Source organism: Phlebotomus argentipes, unplaced genomic scaffold (assembly GCF_947086385.1).
Source record: "Phlebotomus argentipes unplaced genomic scaffold, Phlebotomus argentipes genome assembly contig_75, whole genome shotgun sequence".
Taxonomy (NCBI): domain Eukaryota; kingdom Metazoa; phylum Arthropoda; class Insecta; order Diptera; family Psychodidae; genus Phlebotomus; species Phlebotomus argentipes.
In genome coordinates, this window is record NW_026776170.1 from 555,442 (window position 1) to 574,058 (window position 18,617).

General features: G+C 38.2%; 2 protein-coding genes across 4 annotated transcripts; both read right to left on the reverse strand.

The window, feature by feature from the left end:
* Positions 1–4,741: 4,741 nt before the first annotated feature.
* Positions 4,742–13,800, reverse strand: LOC132257036 (synaptotagmin-7). 3 transcript variants are annotated; one of them, XM_059753724.1, is made up of 9 exons: positions 13,393–13,795; positions 11,659–11,766; positions 11,501–11,562; positions 11,300–11,434; positions 10,996–11,185; positions 10,754–10,930; positions 6,194–6,443; positions 5,527–5,739; positions 4,743–5,357 (listed from the first exon to the last, which is right to left on the reverse strand). In XM_059753724.1, exons 2-9 carry the CDS (start codon positions 11,659–11,661, stop codon positions 5,257–5,259), a joined length of 1,131 nt encoding a protein of 376 aa, XP_059609707.1. In that variant the 5' UTR covers positions 11,662–11,766; positions 13,393–13,795; the 3' UTR covers positions 4,743–5,256. The 3 variants fall into 3 exon arrangements, with proteins under 3 accessions (XP_059609705.1, XP_059609707.1, XP_059609706.1); XM_059753722.1 differs by having other exon boundaries at positions 4,742–5,357; positions 11,501–11,766; positions 13,393–13,797; XM_059753723.1 differs by having other exon boundaries at positions 5,347–5,457; positions 11,501–11,766; positions 13,393–13,800.
* A 1,685-nt stretch (positions 13,801–15,485) lies between these two features.
* LOC132257065 (protein lap1-like) lies at positions 15,486–18,482 on the reverse strand. The gene is made up of 4 exons (XM_059753772.1): positions 18,470–18,482; positions 17,803–18,248; positions 16,601–17,044; positions 15,486–16,452 (listed from the first exon to the last, which is right to left on the reverse strand). Exons 1-4 carry the CDS (start codon positions 18,480–18,482, stop codon positions 15,691–15,693), a joined length of 1,665 nt encoding a protein of 554 aa, XP_059609755.1. The 3' UTR covers positions 15,486–15,690.
* Between the last annotated feature and the right edge of the window lie 135 nt (positions 18,483–18,617).

Consider the following 18,617-nt stretch of genomic DNA (forward strand, 5'->3'; position numbering starts at 1 on the left):
CGGAATTTTATTTGTATTTTTCACACTTCGCCAATTAGGGAGAGTTGGGTCTAATAATTGCAGTGAAATATATATATATATATATATATATATATATATATATATATATATATAAGGATTATCCACAATGAAGGATTTGTAGGATTATCCCTTATTATTAATAAGGGATGCGAGATGGACATTCCCTTGCTTCTCGTGTAACGGCATCTGTAGACTATTCACCCATCCAAAAGATTGCCGACAAACTGAGACGGGTCGATTCCTGGAAAAGAAAAATCTCTATGGAGCGATTTAAAATCCACCCGACGAGTCAGCGGAAGACGCTGAGCGAGCCATAAGATGATGTTGAGAGCGAGGCAATCATCAGTTCTACATCACTCCTTCTCTTTCGATGATTACAACTTGAAGTCCCTTTTTCGTGCTGAATTAACCACACTTTCAACGGTTTCAATTTTAAAACAGTCGTCTAGTCGACGACAAGGCCTATAGGCCTTTCAACATAGGCGCTGCCAACATCCGGCATCCCCGTCCCGCCGTTCTATTTTGCGTTCTATTTTGTCTGAAGATAAAAATCAGTTTCCAACTGATAAGTCGTCTGAGTACGTATCGACTCAAATCGAGCAGAAGATGGAGATTTTCGGTGAGGATTACCACCAAGAGGTGAAGTTGGCACCAGAAATGAACTCGGAATTGCTTACAAGAACACAGAAAATAGTGGATAAAGGAATTATGGAGGAATTTCTCAAGGGATTGATAGCAATTCTCCCTCTGCTCAGTAATGCTACATCATTTGCTGCTCCAAAGCTTAATGGTGTGTTCAAAAGAACGATGCCTGATCCAGTGGTTTTAAGAGATGACAAGATTGTCAAGCGCCAGAATATGATGGCCGCATGTCTCTCTGCCTTCATTCAAGCTACCATAGCGAGATATTTATCAGTGGCAGTTTATTTTGGATAAGTTGATGGAGGGGGTGAAAATTGCTGCGAATCTGTATCACGACGATTCAGTGATACGCCGCAATTTGATTTTGTCCAATGTGAAGGCGCAGATTATAAACACCCTGAATGAGACATTGATTGATGAATTTCTCTTTGGAAAAGATATGGCTGAAGAGTTGAAAGCTGGAAAGGCAATGAACGGCTTGGGGAAGCAGATCAAGAGATACAAGAAGAAGCCAAAAAACTTCAAATTCCTGTCTCGTATTCAGTACAAGAAGAAAGGCGAGCATCAGAGGAACTATTCTCATCAATAGAAGAGATCTCCGAGACGCGGTAAGTATCGTTCACCGAAGCGTCCTCATCATCGTCGTCGATCACCGGATCACAGGGCGGACCATCGACCATCATGAACATCTCGACGATAAATATAAGAAGAACGCGAGGAAGATTAGAAATTCTTCTTCTTTTTGATTCATGGAAAAGCCTTGTTAAAGATGAAGTTGTTTTGTCATGGATCAAGGGATATAGAATTCCCTTTTGTAGAAAAGTGTACCAATCAAGAGTTACTGAAGAGGAAAATTGGTCAACTGCCGAGAGATGTAAAATTGAGGTGTTGGTGAATCACTTATTAGATAAGGGGGCGATAGAGCAGTGTTTTGCAAAAGCTGGCCAGTTTGTCTCGAAAATATTCTGCGTTCCAAAGCCAGATGGATCTAATGGGTTTATTATTAACTTGAAAGAATTGAATAACTTTATTGAATCAAAACACTTCAAAATGGAAGATAGCCGGACAGTAATGAGACTTATGTCTAGAGATTATTATATGGCATCTCTAAACATTACCCAGTTGAGGTTCCACACGCTACGTAAGGGTTTCAAGAAACGGATACTCATTGGTAGTGGATGTGAAACCCTAGTGGATTTGTATCCTGTTCTGTCTCTGAGGGCAATCGGAGAGCAATAATACCTTATTGCCTTCCGACTATGAACATGATGCAAATGAGAAAGGTTTCAGTTTTCTGATTCCCAACAAGAAATGCTTTCGTTCTGGTTTCGCAGATCAAACATGTATAGAATAAGCCACTGGTGTCCCTCCAGTTTATGACCCACAGAAATTTCAGACCTTTCAGACCCTAATAAAATTTACCCAATTTTCGGCACTCTACCTGATTGCCCTCAGAGGAGAAACGAGTAAGACCAAGTATTCTTACTATTTCCGAATGTGGTCAAGAAATGCCTCCGTTTAGTTTATGGAAGAATTTCTCGTAATACCTGAAACCGGTCAAAATTCCATGATGCGTTCGAGCGAGAAAAATAGTGCAATAAAACATCTGTTATACAGAAAATAGACAAAGAAAATGCAAACTATGAAAAAAGGTCATAAAACAAGGCTCGGGTGTCGGGATGAAGCAATGTTGGGAAATTCCTTCACTAAAACTCATCTGAGTTGTCGAATCAGTTGAGTTCTGGTCGTGGTTGAATGCAAAACGTGCAGTTCTTCATCAGTTTTCATCGGATAATAAGGTGAGAAAAAATTGCATTTATTTAAGTACATTTTGGTTAATTTTCAAAATGTGCATTGACTACGCTGTTATAAAATAAATTGAGAGAAAATTTGATCTAAATTCTGCGCGTATAAACAGTAAAATTTTATAATTTTATAATTTTTCAGATGGACAATAAAGCCGCTGGAAATTTCACGGATTCCGGGATAAGATGATGCCGGAGAGTGCTAAAGGTGGTCAGATTCAGCATGATCGACACCGCCGTTTGGACAAAAATATCTATTTTAATTGTATTGGATTCCAAACACGCAATAAATATGAAATTGTTTCCAGAAATAACTACGGAATTCTTACTTGCAATAAAAACGAAAATATTTATTGATAGAACTACGAAATTGTTTCCTGTAGTAAGTATGAAATTCTTTCTTGCACTAAAACGAAAGACTTTCCTGAAATGACTCGGAGGGCAATATCCTTTTTTTGTTCGAGGTTTATTGCCCTTCGCGCCCGAGTGTAGGGACAATAAAAAAGGGATGAATACCCTCCGAGACATTTCAAGAAAGCATTTCGTCGGGAAAAAGTGAAACGCATCCAATGTAAATTCCCCATAAGCGTTCTGGGCCGGAAACGCTTTCTTGAAACCCTTACGTAGCTTGTGGAACCGCAACTGGGATATATTTCGTGGATCTTGAGTCAAAATCAGTCTTCGGAATTTTTCGGGAGGGGAAATGCTTTCGGAATGCAGGCAGAAACGTATTTTTGATGTTTTGATTTGGCTCAAGTTGCGGTATTGGAGGCAGAAAATGATAAAAATACTGAAGAAATTTTAAGTTCAGCTCAAAGAATCGTCATGGGGTGTCTGTCCACGCCTTAAGGGGGCCAAAAATTAACTCTCTGTCGTCAAATATGTGAATAATATGTATTATTATCGCACAGATATTCTCTTGCAGTTATACAAGAAATCCCAGGAGCAGTATGAGACTGTTACGGGCGATCTTGAGGTGCCCCAGAAGATGGAGATTAATCTCGACTCCCCCCCCCTTTGTAAAAATTTCTCCATCAATTTTTTTGTCCAACCAATTGTTCATCTTGTGATGAAACTCTTGGCTTTGTCTTATCTGTCCACATGTTCAGTTCATTGATTTGTGAGACTTAAAAACTAAGCAAAGGACGAATAATTTGGAAATTCCATGCAATTAAAGCAACCTTCAAAACTGAAAATGTGTATGGCAAGGATTATGCATTACATAATAAAATTTGTATTATCGGTACTTCAACACTGCAAAGAGGGACTCTCAGAGACTAGGTAGGAATATTGTGATGTTGAGAAATTTACACTTTGTCGAAGGCCGCATGAAATGAAATCATTTCATACCAAAAGTGTTCAAATGAAAGGCAAATCAACAAATTCGCGGGTTGCAGAGTTAGATTTGACTTCATCAAACTCCTATTATGGTTCTCTTTTTCGGAGGAAAAATAGTTAAAATCGTTAAAATGCAAAAAATGGGTGGCGAAAATGACGAATAATAACATTTATAAAATATAATCACTATTTTCTATCCAAATATCCACTTAAGTTTTACATTCTGTGTCTCTGAGCCTCTTACGCGAGCGCAAGAAAAGAAACGCTTATATCTCAGCTGTAATATGGAAAATTATAAATATAATATTAAAAATAATTTAAAAAAAAAATTAATTCTATTATTAATTTTTGATTCCATCGATGTCCATTTGATACTCTAATTGCAGTAAAATCTTAAAATTGTGACATGGAGCAATCGTGTTGACTCGATATTCTCATGTCAACACGAGTTGATTAATTTTCAGCCAATTTTGACTCGGTTTCTGACTGATTTTTACTCAAAACTCGCAAATTTCTCAAAATCAGTCAATTTTCACTGATTCTGATTTTGAAGAATTTCAAACCATTTCCAAGACTCAGCCCTCAGCTCGCTAAAGGGTCTTATTGGATAGGCGAAGATCGATCAGCTCTTGTTCAGCACAAAAGTTTGCAGTGATGTTGTGCATAGTTTTTTTTTATTTTAGTTCAGTGTAAGTCATTTTATATTCCATTGTTATTCGCCCCGGAAAACTACGTGAAGGTGAGAGTAATCCTCCTATACCCGAGTATAAATTCCCGAAGCGACAATTGCTCTATGACTGAGAACAACCGGGGTACTTGGTGGTATGTATATCTAAAAATGAAATGACTCTTTTCTTTGCATATTCGTTTCAGATCAACAATTGGCTTCCTTGATTTATATGAAAAAGACTCGTCTTCACATATTTCATGCAAAAATTTAGTGGTTCTGAGACACCATACAGGCTGTAAAAATTTATTGAATCCTCTGTCCAGATAACATATTTAGAACAATAAAATACAAACAAACTCATGGTTTCACACATTCAATCATAATATTTTTCTTTTTTGTAAACATATAGTGATTAGAATACGTTGCAAATGCCAACACGAATAAGGTGACACTTTTGTGCCTCATATACTCTAGCATTATTACTTTTATAATAATTATTATATTTCCTTTTTGTCTTTGTTTCATTTAAATACCATTTACAAACTATTACACATATATTTTGTCCAGTAACAATGTACTTGATTGTTGTTTAGTGGGCGGGCAGGACAATAAACCGTGATACAATCAGCCATAAAATTGTCAGATAATTTTATTTAATTTTTGTATCTCTCGTTTATATCGTCGCTAAATAACAAACGTGAGCTTAGCAGCTCGACAGTTGAATGTAGAGAGAAGAAAGGACTACCCAACTACGCTAAGCAGCCTCGAGTCCATCACCATCTATTCTGGTTTCAGTCGGTGCCATTGAACGATTGTCTGACGTGGCTTCGAAATCATGTCTTGCCAATGCTTTGTCTCTGATGCTCCGGAACCGTTTTTCCCTACAATAAGATATTTCTTACATGTGCCTGGAAAAATCAATATAATTTTTTTCGAAAGCTAATCGGACACATCAAAATGTCCTTTCAGTGCAATTAACGCCTGGAAAAGGTTTAATTTGCTAAGAAATAACTTTCATACTTTAACTTTAAAACTTTCATGTTTTCCTACCTGCTAAGAGAATGCGTCCAATTAATTCATTTCGTCCAATATTGTCGAAATCCATTACCATGATATCGAGAGAGCACTCACGGATTTTCTCCCATGGAACGCTAAAGCTGAATGCCTCATTGAAGATAGGGTTCAGAGTACATTTAAAGATGGGTGTTTTTCTTTTGTCCACGCGTTTTTCCCCGAACTGTAGCCAGACCTTAACGTATGGATCTAATAGAGAAAAAAGCATCAAAAAGTGCAGAATGTAATTGTTTTATGATACTGCAGTCTTATTAATTTGTTATTGAATTAAGTTCACAAATAGTTTAACATTACAATTATTTAAATTTATCACAGATTAATAATCCTGTACACAATACACAATTTAGGGGTTATGAATTGTTTGTTTAAAGTTTTCTTTCTGATTTCTTCACATTACAAATATATTATTGGTAATAGCAGAGAGCCGAACTTTCTAATTGTTTTTCGATCTAAACGGAACTGAGCTGAATTCAGCCAAGTAGAAAATTAAATACACCAGATTAGTTTTTACTGAACAGCAATCTATGGGAATTATTTTCCTTGCAGAATCACGCAACTCAGAAACAAAACCATAACAAAAATTCGAAATAGATGCAAATTAAATAGATATTGAACAGATTTAAAAGAATTTCTAGATTTTCACCTGACTTTCCGTTTATGTCTTTTGCCTTAAGATTGCGTGCTTTAATCAGCGATAGCGTCAAAATGGAGCTCGATGGTTGATAGCAGAGAGAGGCCAAAAGCTCACCACATTTGTCTTTAGCTGGTGGTTTTAGTGCTTTCCAAAAGGCCGGCTTACCAGTGAAATCTACCTGACAAAGAGGCAGAAATACTTCCCCGATGGAATCGTCACGCGAGAATCTATCATAGTCAAATACATGCAAGTGCAGTACCTAAAAGAGAGTTTGTTTATTAGTCGATTGTCTAATAAAAACCTGGTGGAAAACCTCAACCGACCCTATTGATATTGCAAAGCAAAAGGGTGGCATTGATGAAAGAGATCAATTATTCATGAATTATTCTAATTGTGAAACACAGTATTTGTCATCTGAAAATTGATATAGGTCATTCAATTCAATTCAATTTATTTGAGCAAAATTTAGGGCCTGACCCTCTTACAATTTGCTAATGAGAAAAAAAAACGGAAAAAAGAGACTAAGAATCGACAAAGAGTTAGAACAATAATACAGATAAGTGAGAAAAAAAAAGAAATGAAACTTTAAAACGTTTAGCTATGATTTAGGATGAGTCAATGATTAGATCGGTAACCTGAAAGTACTTCCTGATGCCACCCACGGTCTCTTGCGCCTCACGCGGGAGGGCATTATAAAGCGAAACCCCCCGGACAAAGAGGGTTCAGAAAAAAGTCTCATGCTCAGCTCGAGGAACAAGACGTCCCCGGAGCCTGGTCGAACCACCCCTCGTCAAGAGCGAAGCCAGATATCCAGGGCAGCCGCTGATGGAAAGACGATCTAAGAAAATCAGTACTCGCATTTGCAGGAAAGAGGACAGGCTGCAGCCCACCAGCACATCTCTGTGGGCAGAAATGTGATCGCGGGGACCCAGTCCGCAGACGTACCTGACACAATTGTTAAATGCTACAGTCAGCCGACGGAGTGTGTCACTATCCGCCAGGAAGAATAGCTCTGCTCCATAGGAAAAGAATGGCATAATAGGCGCTCGCACGAGAAGCAGCCGAGTGTCGTAGGGCGAGATGTGCCGATAGCGTCTACAGGAGGACATATAGAGAATAATTGACCTTACGGCAAAGGGAGGTGGCGTGATCAGACCAGGTTAGTGTCGAATTAAAGACAATACCAAGGTTTTTAATCTGATCCGCATAAGGGATAACTTCACCGTTGAGAAGAACGGTGAAATAAGGAAAGTTAGCACTCCTTTTTGAGAAGATAATTGCCTGCGATTTTTTAGGATTTAGGCGAAACGCAGTGCCCGATTCGGGAGAGGTTATCATTGAGAAGTTTGAAAGCACAGGAAGAATTTGAAGGATCACCTTCTACGTAAATCTGGAGGTCGTCCGCATACAGATGATACGAGCAACCACGCAGGACAGAGGGCAGATCATTAATGAACATGGAGAAGAGCAAAGGACCAAGAATGGATTCCTGACCAATGCCCCTTCCTAGGGTGGATGGAGAATACGTGTTTTCTCCAAATCTCTTTCTTCACCAAGCGTATCGTGTATGATAATAATATAATTATAATGTCTATTCGCCTCTTTTGTATGTGCATCTGCCGCCGACTTCAGAGCCGACCTCCCCGAGAAAACGGCAGAAAACTCGATTCATTGGTCGTGTATGCCACTTACACTAGTAACAGTTTGGTTCACAGCCTTACAATGTATATGTGAAAACTAGTTTTAGTTAATTTTAGGCGCACACAGCACACGGGAAGAGGGTAACAGAACAGGAAAATTCCCAGTGGGAATTGAAGCGCTGTTCGCGGGTCTGGGAGACATGGCAAGGGACCGCTCAAGTTCAGCAGTGTGACAAAAGTCAGTTTTAGTTTGCTTGGTGCACTTAAGGTGCTACATTATGCAGGCAGCAACTACGGGGCCAGGACGGGAGCTCATTTAGGTGCGCTAGAGCAGAGAGCCGCGATTTCGAGGCTCGAGGTTGTGACCAACCCTGACCGACAGGTATTCCAACCACAAATGGTCAGCCAGTTCGCGAGAGAAAGTGTGCTCTCTTATTGCAGGGCGTCTCAGGGCAAGAGGCAGGTTATTGTACAACAGGGGGGCAATATATGGGAAAAATCTCTTTAACAATTCCAACCTTGGGCGCGGAACAATGGCAGGGACTCCGTTTCGGGCCGGTCTAGATCTGGATGAATTGAGATATCCTCCTCTGTTAAAAAACAGTCGCAGCGTTTTATATTTATACGCGTAATATATAGGGAGGATATTCAGATCAAAAAATGCTTTGAAGAGCGAATCCTGCTTTCTTTTTCGTAAAATTGCCTGAACAGCGCTTCTCTGCGCCCTCCAGACCGGTCCGATGTGCGCAGCTCGCCCTCCACCCCAAATAGTCAGGCCGTATCGCAAACGAGAGTCCACACAGGCGTTATAAAACATACGAGGGATACTAAGAGGGCTCACACGGCTAACATGGTAGAGACCGTTGATGATCGGCAACAATCCAATTCTAAGATTTAACACGTGATCACTCCAGGTCAGCCCGCTATCGAAGACGACCCCCAAATATTTAAAATTGCTGACAAACGGGATGGCGATACAAGATGCGGGAGAGGAGCCCTGGCAATTCCAAGAGTGACACTTGATTTCGTCGGACAAACCCTCACTCGCTGATGGCAAAAAGCGCATTGCACGTGATTTGTTACTGAGAATAATAGAATGTTCGTCCAGCCACCGCATCATCACCCTCATATCGCTTTCCATACGATTCTCCATATTAAACCACGATTCATCTCTATATAATAGCACAAGATCATCAGCATAGGCAACTATTTCGCCTTCAAAGTCTAGAGAGAGTAGATTGTTAATAAAGATCACGAAAAGTAGGGGGCCAAAAACAGTTCCTTGAGGAACTCCTCGATATAAAGTGCGTGCAGAACTAAGTACATTTCCTATCCTGACCATTTGGCGCCTTCCCGATAGGTACAACTCAAAAAGCCTAATGCCCCTAACGCCTATGCACTCGAGTGTGGACAACAGGGTCGCATGTGAGACCAAATCAAAAGCCTTTGTTAAGTCAAGAAAAATCGCTGCCGCTTTTCCTCTCGCGTTCACAGTCTTAAAGATTTCGCATGTGACAAACAGCATTGCATCCTCCGTGCTGCGTCCCTCTCTGAACCCATATTGCGCATCGTTTAGTGTTCTATTGCGATATAGGAAACTGTTCAAGCGCGATTTAATTAGTCTCTCAAATATTTTTGAAAAAATGGAGAAAAGGGAGATCGGGCGGTAGTTTCCAGCGGCCAAGGGGTCACCCTTTTTGAAAACGGGGGTCATAACATCCAGTTTCTAAGCAGAGATTGAACAGCACCTTAAGGATGTCAATTATGTAGAGGGCAATTTTTTTCACACACGCCGCAGTTAACCCATCATATTCCGTGGATTTGCTGCCATCCAAATTGTTTATCAGTTTTTGGATTTCATAGCCAGAAATTGGCGTCAGGAAAAGGCTATCAAACCTACTATTGGGGGCTCGAGGAGCTTGCGCACACAGACCAGACCCAGAAACCCCACCCAACTCTGCCGAATCAGAGCCAGAAATGTTCACAAAGTGATCATTGAAGTGGTTGGCGATCTCGGCCTCATCATCGACAATCTCATCCGCGACACACATACGTGTAATCTGAGCTTTCTTGCTCTCACGTCCCGCAATCTCATTTATGATGGCCCACTGTCTCCTGCAATCCCTCCCCGCTACGCGTAATTTATTTTCATAGTAGTTGTGTTTCTCTAGCTCAACTGAGAGTTTCACGTGTTTCTGAATTTCCTTACTACTCGCGCAACGTAGTCTTCAGAATTTATGTCTGCAGACCAATAAAGCCAATATATAATTGGCTCATTAACTTGTAGCTTTGTTCAAACACTTTAAAAAAATCCGCTATTTACACATAATTTCAGTTACAAAATTTGCACTTATTGCTCTTTTGGGTATACAATGAAAGCATAATGCTGACTTATATGCTAAGAGGAACACAAAAGTGGATGTGCGGTAAAAATACTGAGTGCATTTTAAGAGCTGGAATTTACATTCACAGCTACGATCTATATTCGCGCAAAAAATTAAATAGAAATATGACGAAATATGTATAACGAAAAAGAAGGTTATTTTTTGGATTTAGTTTATCAAAATTTGCTCGCGAATTCCATAGAAAAGTATCCCTGTCTACTAAGACCCTCATAATTGATAATTCTGTCTGGTTGATAACGAAATACTGATTACGAACTTAAACATAATTCCACTGAATTACATATATTCGTTGGTCAAAAGTACGCAGCAATTTCACAGCTTACTTAATGCCTTGCAATGTTTATTGGATGCATGTAAAATCGATTCAGTACTTTCGAGACAAAAAGCAAGTGTTATATAACCTTTGTCATTTGCATAAATTCCTGTGACAAAGCGTTAGAAATTGGAAATCGATTGATTCTGACTTTAAAATGTTTGCATCACACAGATGAAATTCTGGAAAAGGGAGATTAACTTGGACTTACTCTAGATTGTAGCTTTTGGATAGGGAATCCCTCAAAGTAGAACGTCTCGTTCCAACGCGGATTTAGAGTGCGTCTTTTTATCTTTGTTTCGAGGCGATGTTTTTTATCCGGTAGCAGTGTTACACGTACGTATGGATCAGACGTTCCACTGAGGTCTTTGGCTGGTAGCTCTTTACCCTATATCATGGATTTATGTACGTGAATTAATACACTGGTTGGTTTCCAAGCAAATAATATCCCACCTGAATTATCCTGAGGATGAGCGTGGAGTTCTGGAAGTCATACTCTAATGAGAAGTGTATTAGACCCACGTTCTCGATGGGCTCCGTATTGTCAATGTACATATCAATCATCGATATGCTACGATTGTCGCTCGTTTGACCACTCACGGTGGCCACGTTTCCATCAGGCTTGGGTGGTACGCTACTGGATCTATAGAAAGACATCCCTCATTATAAACATAAGCATCCATAACCTCAAATGTTACGTGGGAACATTTGAGGTTCTGTATTCGAAATAAGTAACATTACAGCGTTCTTAACTTACCCAATCAGCGGCGACTTAATGTTTAAAAAACCATTCAGCTTACGATTGATGTTATTGACCGGAGGCGGTGATATGCTCTGCTGTGGTGGATTTTCTACAGCGCTGTCGACAGACACCGTTACCGGCTGTTGTAGCCTGAGAGAAGAGACATTAATTGTGTTATGTTATTATGTAAATAATTTATACTTAATTGCAACATACCGTACAATTTCACTGGCGATCTCTTCATCGTCATTCGGTTCGATGAAATGCAATTGCGAGCGCTTATGGCGCCACCAAAGATAACCACCAGCGAAAAGAAGGAGGACCGTTATAATGGCACCAAGCGTGGCCAGACATCCAATAACCAACACGCTCACCATTCCCGGACCTTTCGAACTTCAGCAATCACCCATTGGCATGGCCGCGCCCATTTTCAGCCTCCAAAGTGTTTAAATCATGGTCGCCATAAGTTTAGCCGTAATTATCTGAACGCAAAGCCACAAGTGAAAGATTAATTTATAGTACAAGATTTAAAAATACCACTATTTTGTAAGTCATTTTAACTGAATTTTATTGTTTTAAATAATGTGATCAAACATTTCATAATTTTCGTGAGATATTGAGCTGGGTCTTCCTCATTAAAACCAATTAACCCGTATAAAGAAAATCCGTGTAGTTTTACATACAAAAAAAACTTGAGAAGTAGTGCCGTTGGTAGGTCGTTATGTTTGAAATTGCGTAAGGGAACTTTGTATGGAATGTCCAATCCCCTACTGTATAAGTCAGTGGTAAGAATAAATAAATCATACATGTACTACATTTACTGAAAATTTCTCCAAACGTGAAAACGGAGGAAAAAGCCGTTGAACCATTGTGCGGAAATAAATTGAGTGGGTAGAAAAATTACCATTTTGTCTTCGAAACGAACATTGTAAAATAAGTATTTTTCGTTAAATAATATATATAAAGACGGTTTTCTACTTTAACTGTGACTCAAACATCACATTTAAGCAATTTATCATTATTTAGAATGGTATGAAAAACTGCCAATAAATTATTTAGTCGCGTAATGAAAAGTGCAATTTGATTTAAAACTCAATAATGTCGGGTTACTTTGCTCACTACCGCTTCTAGCCAGGTGTTACGAAAAATAATCGAAATTTTTGAGTCAGGAATTGGAACTAGCATTGGGAAAGACACATAAAAGTCTTTTGAATTAAACTCACGAACAAATAAACAAAATGTAATATTTTACCATCGTCTTTTTAGTGATTAAACGTCCCATCGGGGAACATAACCCTTTCTATTTGAGGAGATATTCGAAACAAGTTTTTGTTTTACGGAAACAAATTGTCAGCTTGCTGCCGAATCATAAGTGGTGATCAAATATATAATATATAGAAAGACAGAGGTTGAAAGACAATTTCACTGAATCGTATGGTTCAGCTGGAACATTCATATTTAATTCTTTGATTACAAAAAAAATAACAGTATTCGTCGCTAAAATATTACATATTTACGATATTTTTCATGATGCGTTTTTGAGAGATGTTAGCTCAGAAGAATTATAAGAATTTGATCGTTTTACTTATGTAAAATTTGTTTTCTTCTTTACCTACGTGTATTTTGTTATATATTTGAGAATTGTATATCTTTTCATAAGGTTTTCAAATTTTTAAACAATAAATTATAACTAAAATGTAAAACAGTTATAGATATTCGGTTACGAATATTGTCAAAAATGAGTTAAAAAAAAGTGAACGAAAAGTAAATTTGATAGATAAAATATAGTAGTTTAAATAATAAGTATAAATTATGTATTTTTGTGAATTTTGCATTTAAGTACCAATTCCGAGCTCCCGGGTTCGAGACCCGGCAAGATAAGTGGTTGAATAGTTATTTTCCGCCACTGTATTGCCCAGTGGTGAGTGAGATAAGGTGTAATTCACAAAAATCATTGCCCAGTGGTTCGGAACATTCACCGCAATAAATTATCTTTGAATATAATTATGTACTTTCATATTTTCGTATTGTTCTTTAACAAAGCTTATTGGGCGCTTAATTTAGCACCTGTGGCAACATAGGTCGTAGCCAGAGGTCATACTACTCACAAGTAACTTTCTGAGCCTCTGCGAATGCTCCAAAAGTCAATGTTGAATTCTCCCGTAAATCACTTTCTGTGCCTCTTTATATCACATCTTTTATGGATTTTACAAGGAAAATAGAACCAAATTATTACCACATCGATTTACAAATTCAACTGATAAACCATCTGCTTAATTGCGCACTATCACGTTTGGCATTGGAATACTGCGTGTATGTGTTCTTGTTGTTCAAATAGCAGGTAATTTATGTGGCATCACGGCTCAATACAACGTATGTCACCGTAAGCCTGGTCCATTGCCAGCGCTCTGCCCATTGCGGAGGCTCTGAAGGGCCCCCTTGAATGTTCTATTGTTGAACGTACTCGCGACCTTTAGATATTCAAGAACTGACTGGATTCGCGCAAGCGTCGATTTGACACCCCTGAAGTATGCAACATTATCGATTTATCACTCCTGCAACCGAGTATTCATGTTCTAAATATTTCAACGTCAGCTTCCAAATATTTTTCTTTAAAAATATTTTTATGCTTAGTGTTCGCTATGTGATACTTATACTTAGACAGTCAAAAAAGCTCTGTTTTATTTCATTCTTTTGGATATCTTAGGCAGGAAAACTCTTTGCATAGTCAACAATTAAACATTAAAGATGACTGTTGCATAAATTTCATTTGAATTTACGATCGAACATCCTAAATTTTATGAACAAATGTGATATCAGATGGAGAAATTGTATTGTTCTGAGCTTAAGCTTGATTCTCAATTTGCAAAATGCGAAAACAGGGCCTGAAATAATTTCAGGGTTGAATAAAACAAAAATTTAAACAGTATACTTTTTCTGTTCTGTTCTGTTCTGTTCAATGTATAAAATTACATTGAAACCATTATGATTATGCTGTTTAGGTGATAATAGCAAGGACTGTTTACTTTATTCAATTATAATGCTAAACTTTAACATTTTTGAAGTCAAGGATTGTTATATTTCAGTAAGAATCGCTCCAACATTTCTCATATTTCCGCTTACGAAAAATGTGCTGTCGCTCAAAGCATGTTATAGTTCTTTTTTATTTTTAGTTTGTATTGTTCACTCGGCAATCTGTAGAGTCACCGCCATTTATTATGCGGCTGTCGTCATCTTAGTAGTGATAACCAACCACCAGGACAAAATTCTGGAAACGTCTATTAATCGGTTTTACATTCTTTGTGCTGAGGTCGCTAAATTTGTGGTACAAAAGCTACTGTTTGTTGAGCCATTGTTTTAGCAGGATGAGGTCTCTCTCCATAGAGTCCCGAACCCGCATTCCCAAAAGGACAGCATATATCTTCAAATTTCATATTCAGAAGATTGTTCATATTGATTAAGAATAGCAATCGGTCTAATACAGATCCCTGAGAGACGCCATCAAGCCCCATGTCACGCTAGCATGCTGCGAACGGTCCGTTAGATAAATGTTAAACCACTTAAGTGTGACGCCATGAAAGTCCTCTCTGTTCAATTTCCTCAGCAAGATATCATGATACACCGCGTAGTATGTCTTCATTATGTCGATAAAAAGCGCCGAGGAACTTCTCCCCGAGGGTTTATACTTTCATTTAATATTGAGACAAATCTCATCAGAGCATCCTCTCATCATAGACCAGCACGGAAACCAAACTGCGAGTCCGAAAGGAAGTTATTATGCGTCAATAAAGCGTATATCTTGCAGTACAAAATGAGCTCCATTATCTTGAGCAGCGATGACATCAGCATTATGGGGCGGTAGTTGCTAAGTTTGCGATTTGTTACCTTCATTGAAGATGGGAACCACTAGTGCTGTTTTCAGGCAATTTAGGAAGACCCAAATAGAAGAAATCATAATCAAATCTCGCAAAATTGACTAAAATGAACTGAGGGGGTTAAATGTGACGAATAAAAAGAGTATCATAAACACATACGAAGCGTGTGATAAAAAAAAATCTATTTAAGGGTATGCCCAAATTTACCACAAATTTTGCAAGTGTCTTTTGACTAAGATCATCTTCAACCAAAAACAATGCTTAAAAACTTAATTTAAAATTTTAAGAGCAAAAGTTACGCAATGAAACATCATAGTTTTTTGTCAGACTTTTCTTTATTTATTACGCCTAAAAAAGATTTACATACATTCGGGTCTCTGAGTGCTGAATGACAAAACTTTCAGTAGAAATTATAATTGGAATGTATTACACACACACACACACACACACACATATATATATATATATTCGTTCTGCTGCATTTGCATTCATTTCACTGGAATCACACAAGAATTTCTTGAAAATACATTTTTATGTTCTTGAGATCATTAGTTGAACAGGTTTCGAAGTCGAAAAATGACTTCGTGCTGCAGTGATAGATATCTTACTACAATCCACACCATCCGCTTCAAGAATTTTATCCTGTGGTTTGAGAAGTGATGCAGCTAGACCTTCAACAGAATTGACAAATAAACCACATTCTGTAGCAATCAGGCTTACCAGCGGGGCTGTGTCTGCCGGTAATATTATTTCAAAAACTTTTGGATTACGATGACAACCAAAGAGCCAGGTTTGACGCTCTACTAGAGGCGCAACACGTGCTGTTTTGATATCCCGTGGTTTTTGTGGGTCAGCACTATGCAGTTCAGTACCGCCTTGTGGCAGCATAAAGCACGTGAGACGAACTGAATTATCAGATGCTATTTCGTGCTGTAACGGCATCAGCGGTTGACTCTGATTGTCACTTACCCAAATGGCTGCTAATTGATGAAGTTGCAATAGAGAGAGTGGCAGCCCAACTAATAGATTGTTTACCACATTTAGTACGCTAAGATTTACCAGACGACCTAAGTTTGAAGGAAGGCTGCGTAATCGATTTCCACGCACGCTAAGAATAGCAAGAGCAGAACAGTTACAAAGATCTTCCGGTAGCTCTTCTAATTCATTTTCGTCCACAGATAATACACGTAAATTCCTCAAAGCACCCACCGAATTCGGTAGTTGTGTTAAACGGTTATGGCTCAAAATCAACTCTTCCAAGGCTTTGCAATTTGCTATGGTATCTGGGAGATCCTGCAAGAATGATGTATGTCAGTTATGAGAAGTATTTAAAATTATTTTAGATGGGTTTAGTAATAAGAAATATTTTCTAGATTTCGAGAGTTGCAACGACGCTTTAATTTCTTTTCTACCATGAATACAGTATGCGTTCTAGTCTTACCTGCAGTAGATTGTTGTCCAACTTGAGTGTAACTAGACAGAGGAAATTGCCTATACCATCTGGAAGTGTCCGAAGACTGTTCGATGAAGAACTCAGTTCTTGTAAGTGTGTCCATGTATCCATTTCTGCCGGTAGAATCTGCAGCTGATTTCCATTCGCGTCGAAGTGTTGTAGGCAACGCAAGTTAGCCACATTGGACGAAATACGATGAATGTGATTGCCATCGCACCATAACTCAGTAAGAGAGTTGAGATGACCTACTACTTCTGGTAGTTCTGGAAAATCATTGGCCCCAATATCAAGGCGCTGCAATTTCTGTAGTCTTGTCATACTTCGTGGGAGTGTAATTAACGTATTTTCACGGACTTCTAATACACGTAGCTCTGCTAAGCGACCAAAATTAGCTGGCAAGTATTCAAGCATTGTGTCGTTTAGGTACATCTCCTAAAACATTGAGTACATACATTAATAAATAATTAAATTAATTAATAGTTTAAGAAAAATATAGATAAATAAATATCCATAAGAACATTTTTTGACAGAAACTCGGAATTTTGGTGAGAAACACCAATAATTTTTCACGAGTCTGTAAAAATTTTTTAAAATAAAGTTTATTTCAGAAGAAATTACGCAAAACAACTTTTTTATATTAACATAATTGCCCGAATTGAAAAGAACCATAACAAGCTAACTTAGCATAATATATTATAATATTCAATGAAACCGAACACTTTACTAAAAAATTTAGGAAATAGGAAAAAGTATCAGTAGTTTTGGTATCATTTTTTAACAAGATACTCAATTAAGAATTGTGAAAAATATCAAGTCAAAATTATAAAAAATAACCAACTATTCGAAGCTAACTGTTTGAAGTAGATATCTTCTAAGCGAAAGAAAAGGAATCTAGGAATAGTAAGTAGATCCTCTGAGAAAAAGTTTAGCATTTTAGCTGTTACTGCGATAAATAAATAAATAAAGTCTGCTCATTTCTCCTTTTATTTTAAATATTGGAACATTTTGAATAAACTGTTTTATATGAAGAAAAGATAAAATCAACTCCTGTAAAGTAATTATCAAGCAAAATGTATAATAAGTTTTAATATCTAGAATGATGAGATTTTTATTTACACTTCAGTTCTCAATTAATTTTTGTGAATAATTGATGAATTATCTGAGTTCAATCAAATAGTAATACTATCTACCTGCAGCGCCAATAAGCATGTCAATGCATCAGGAAGGCGGCCTAATGCATTTGCACTAATATTGAGAACAGTCAGATGACGACATTGACGAATCTCCTCTGATATGAGCGTCAAAGCGTTACGACTGATATCAAGAAACTGAAGATGCAACAGTTCCCCTACAGCACCAGGCACAACGGCAATATCGTTGTCCTGCAAATGTAAGCGACGAAGTTCGTGGCACAGAAAGAGCTGACGTGGTAAATCGACAATATGATTATTACTGAGGTGAAGTTCCTCTAGTGTACGCTCTAACTCGAACACATTGGGTGGTACATCCAGAAGAGAATGATGAGACAAATCCAAACAACTGATTTCCTCAATTTTTGGGGGGCCACGGCAGCAGCACCACAACTGCGAGCCCCCAGTATTTATGTGTGGCGACGTCACGACGGCAGATATACAAGCTTACATGCTGACCCGTGTAACGGATTCATTTACTATAAGTCCTCTCTTAATTTTAACTTTCCAAAAACAAAACATACCCAACCGATAATGTGTACTAATCGGATGCACAACATTTTTATGATATATATTCATATTTATATATAGGAACCGTCTTCGCCAACTTCAACAAAATATTTTATGTCATGATATTTCTGTCATGTTGTCTTTAGAACTTACTTACTTTGACATCCCATTGAGGGTCATAGCCTTCTCCATTAGAGGAGATATTCGAGACAAGTTTTTGTTTTCCAATGGCAGATTGTCAGTTTTCCGACCAACCATAAGTGGTTCTAACGTCCACCTTTATATATACAGAGACAGAGCACAAG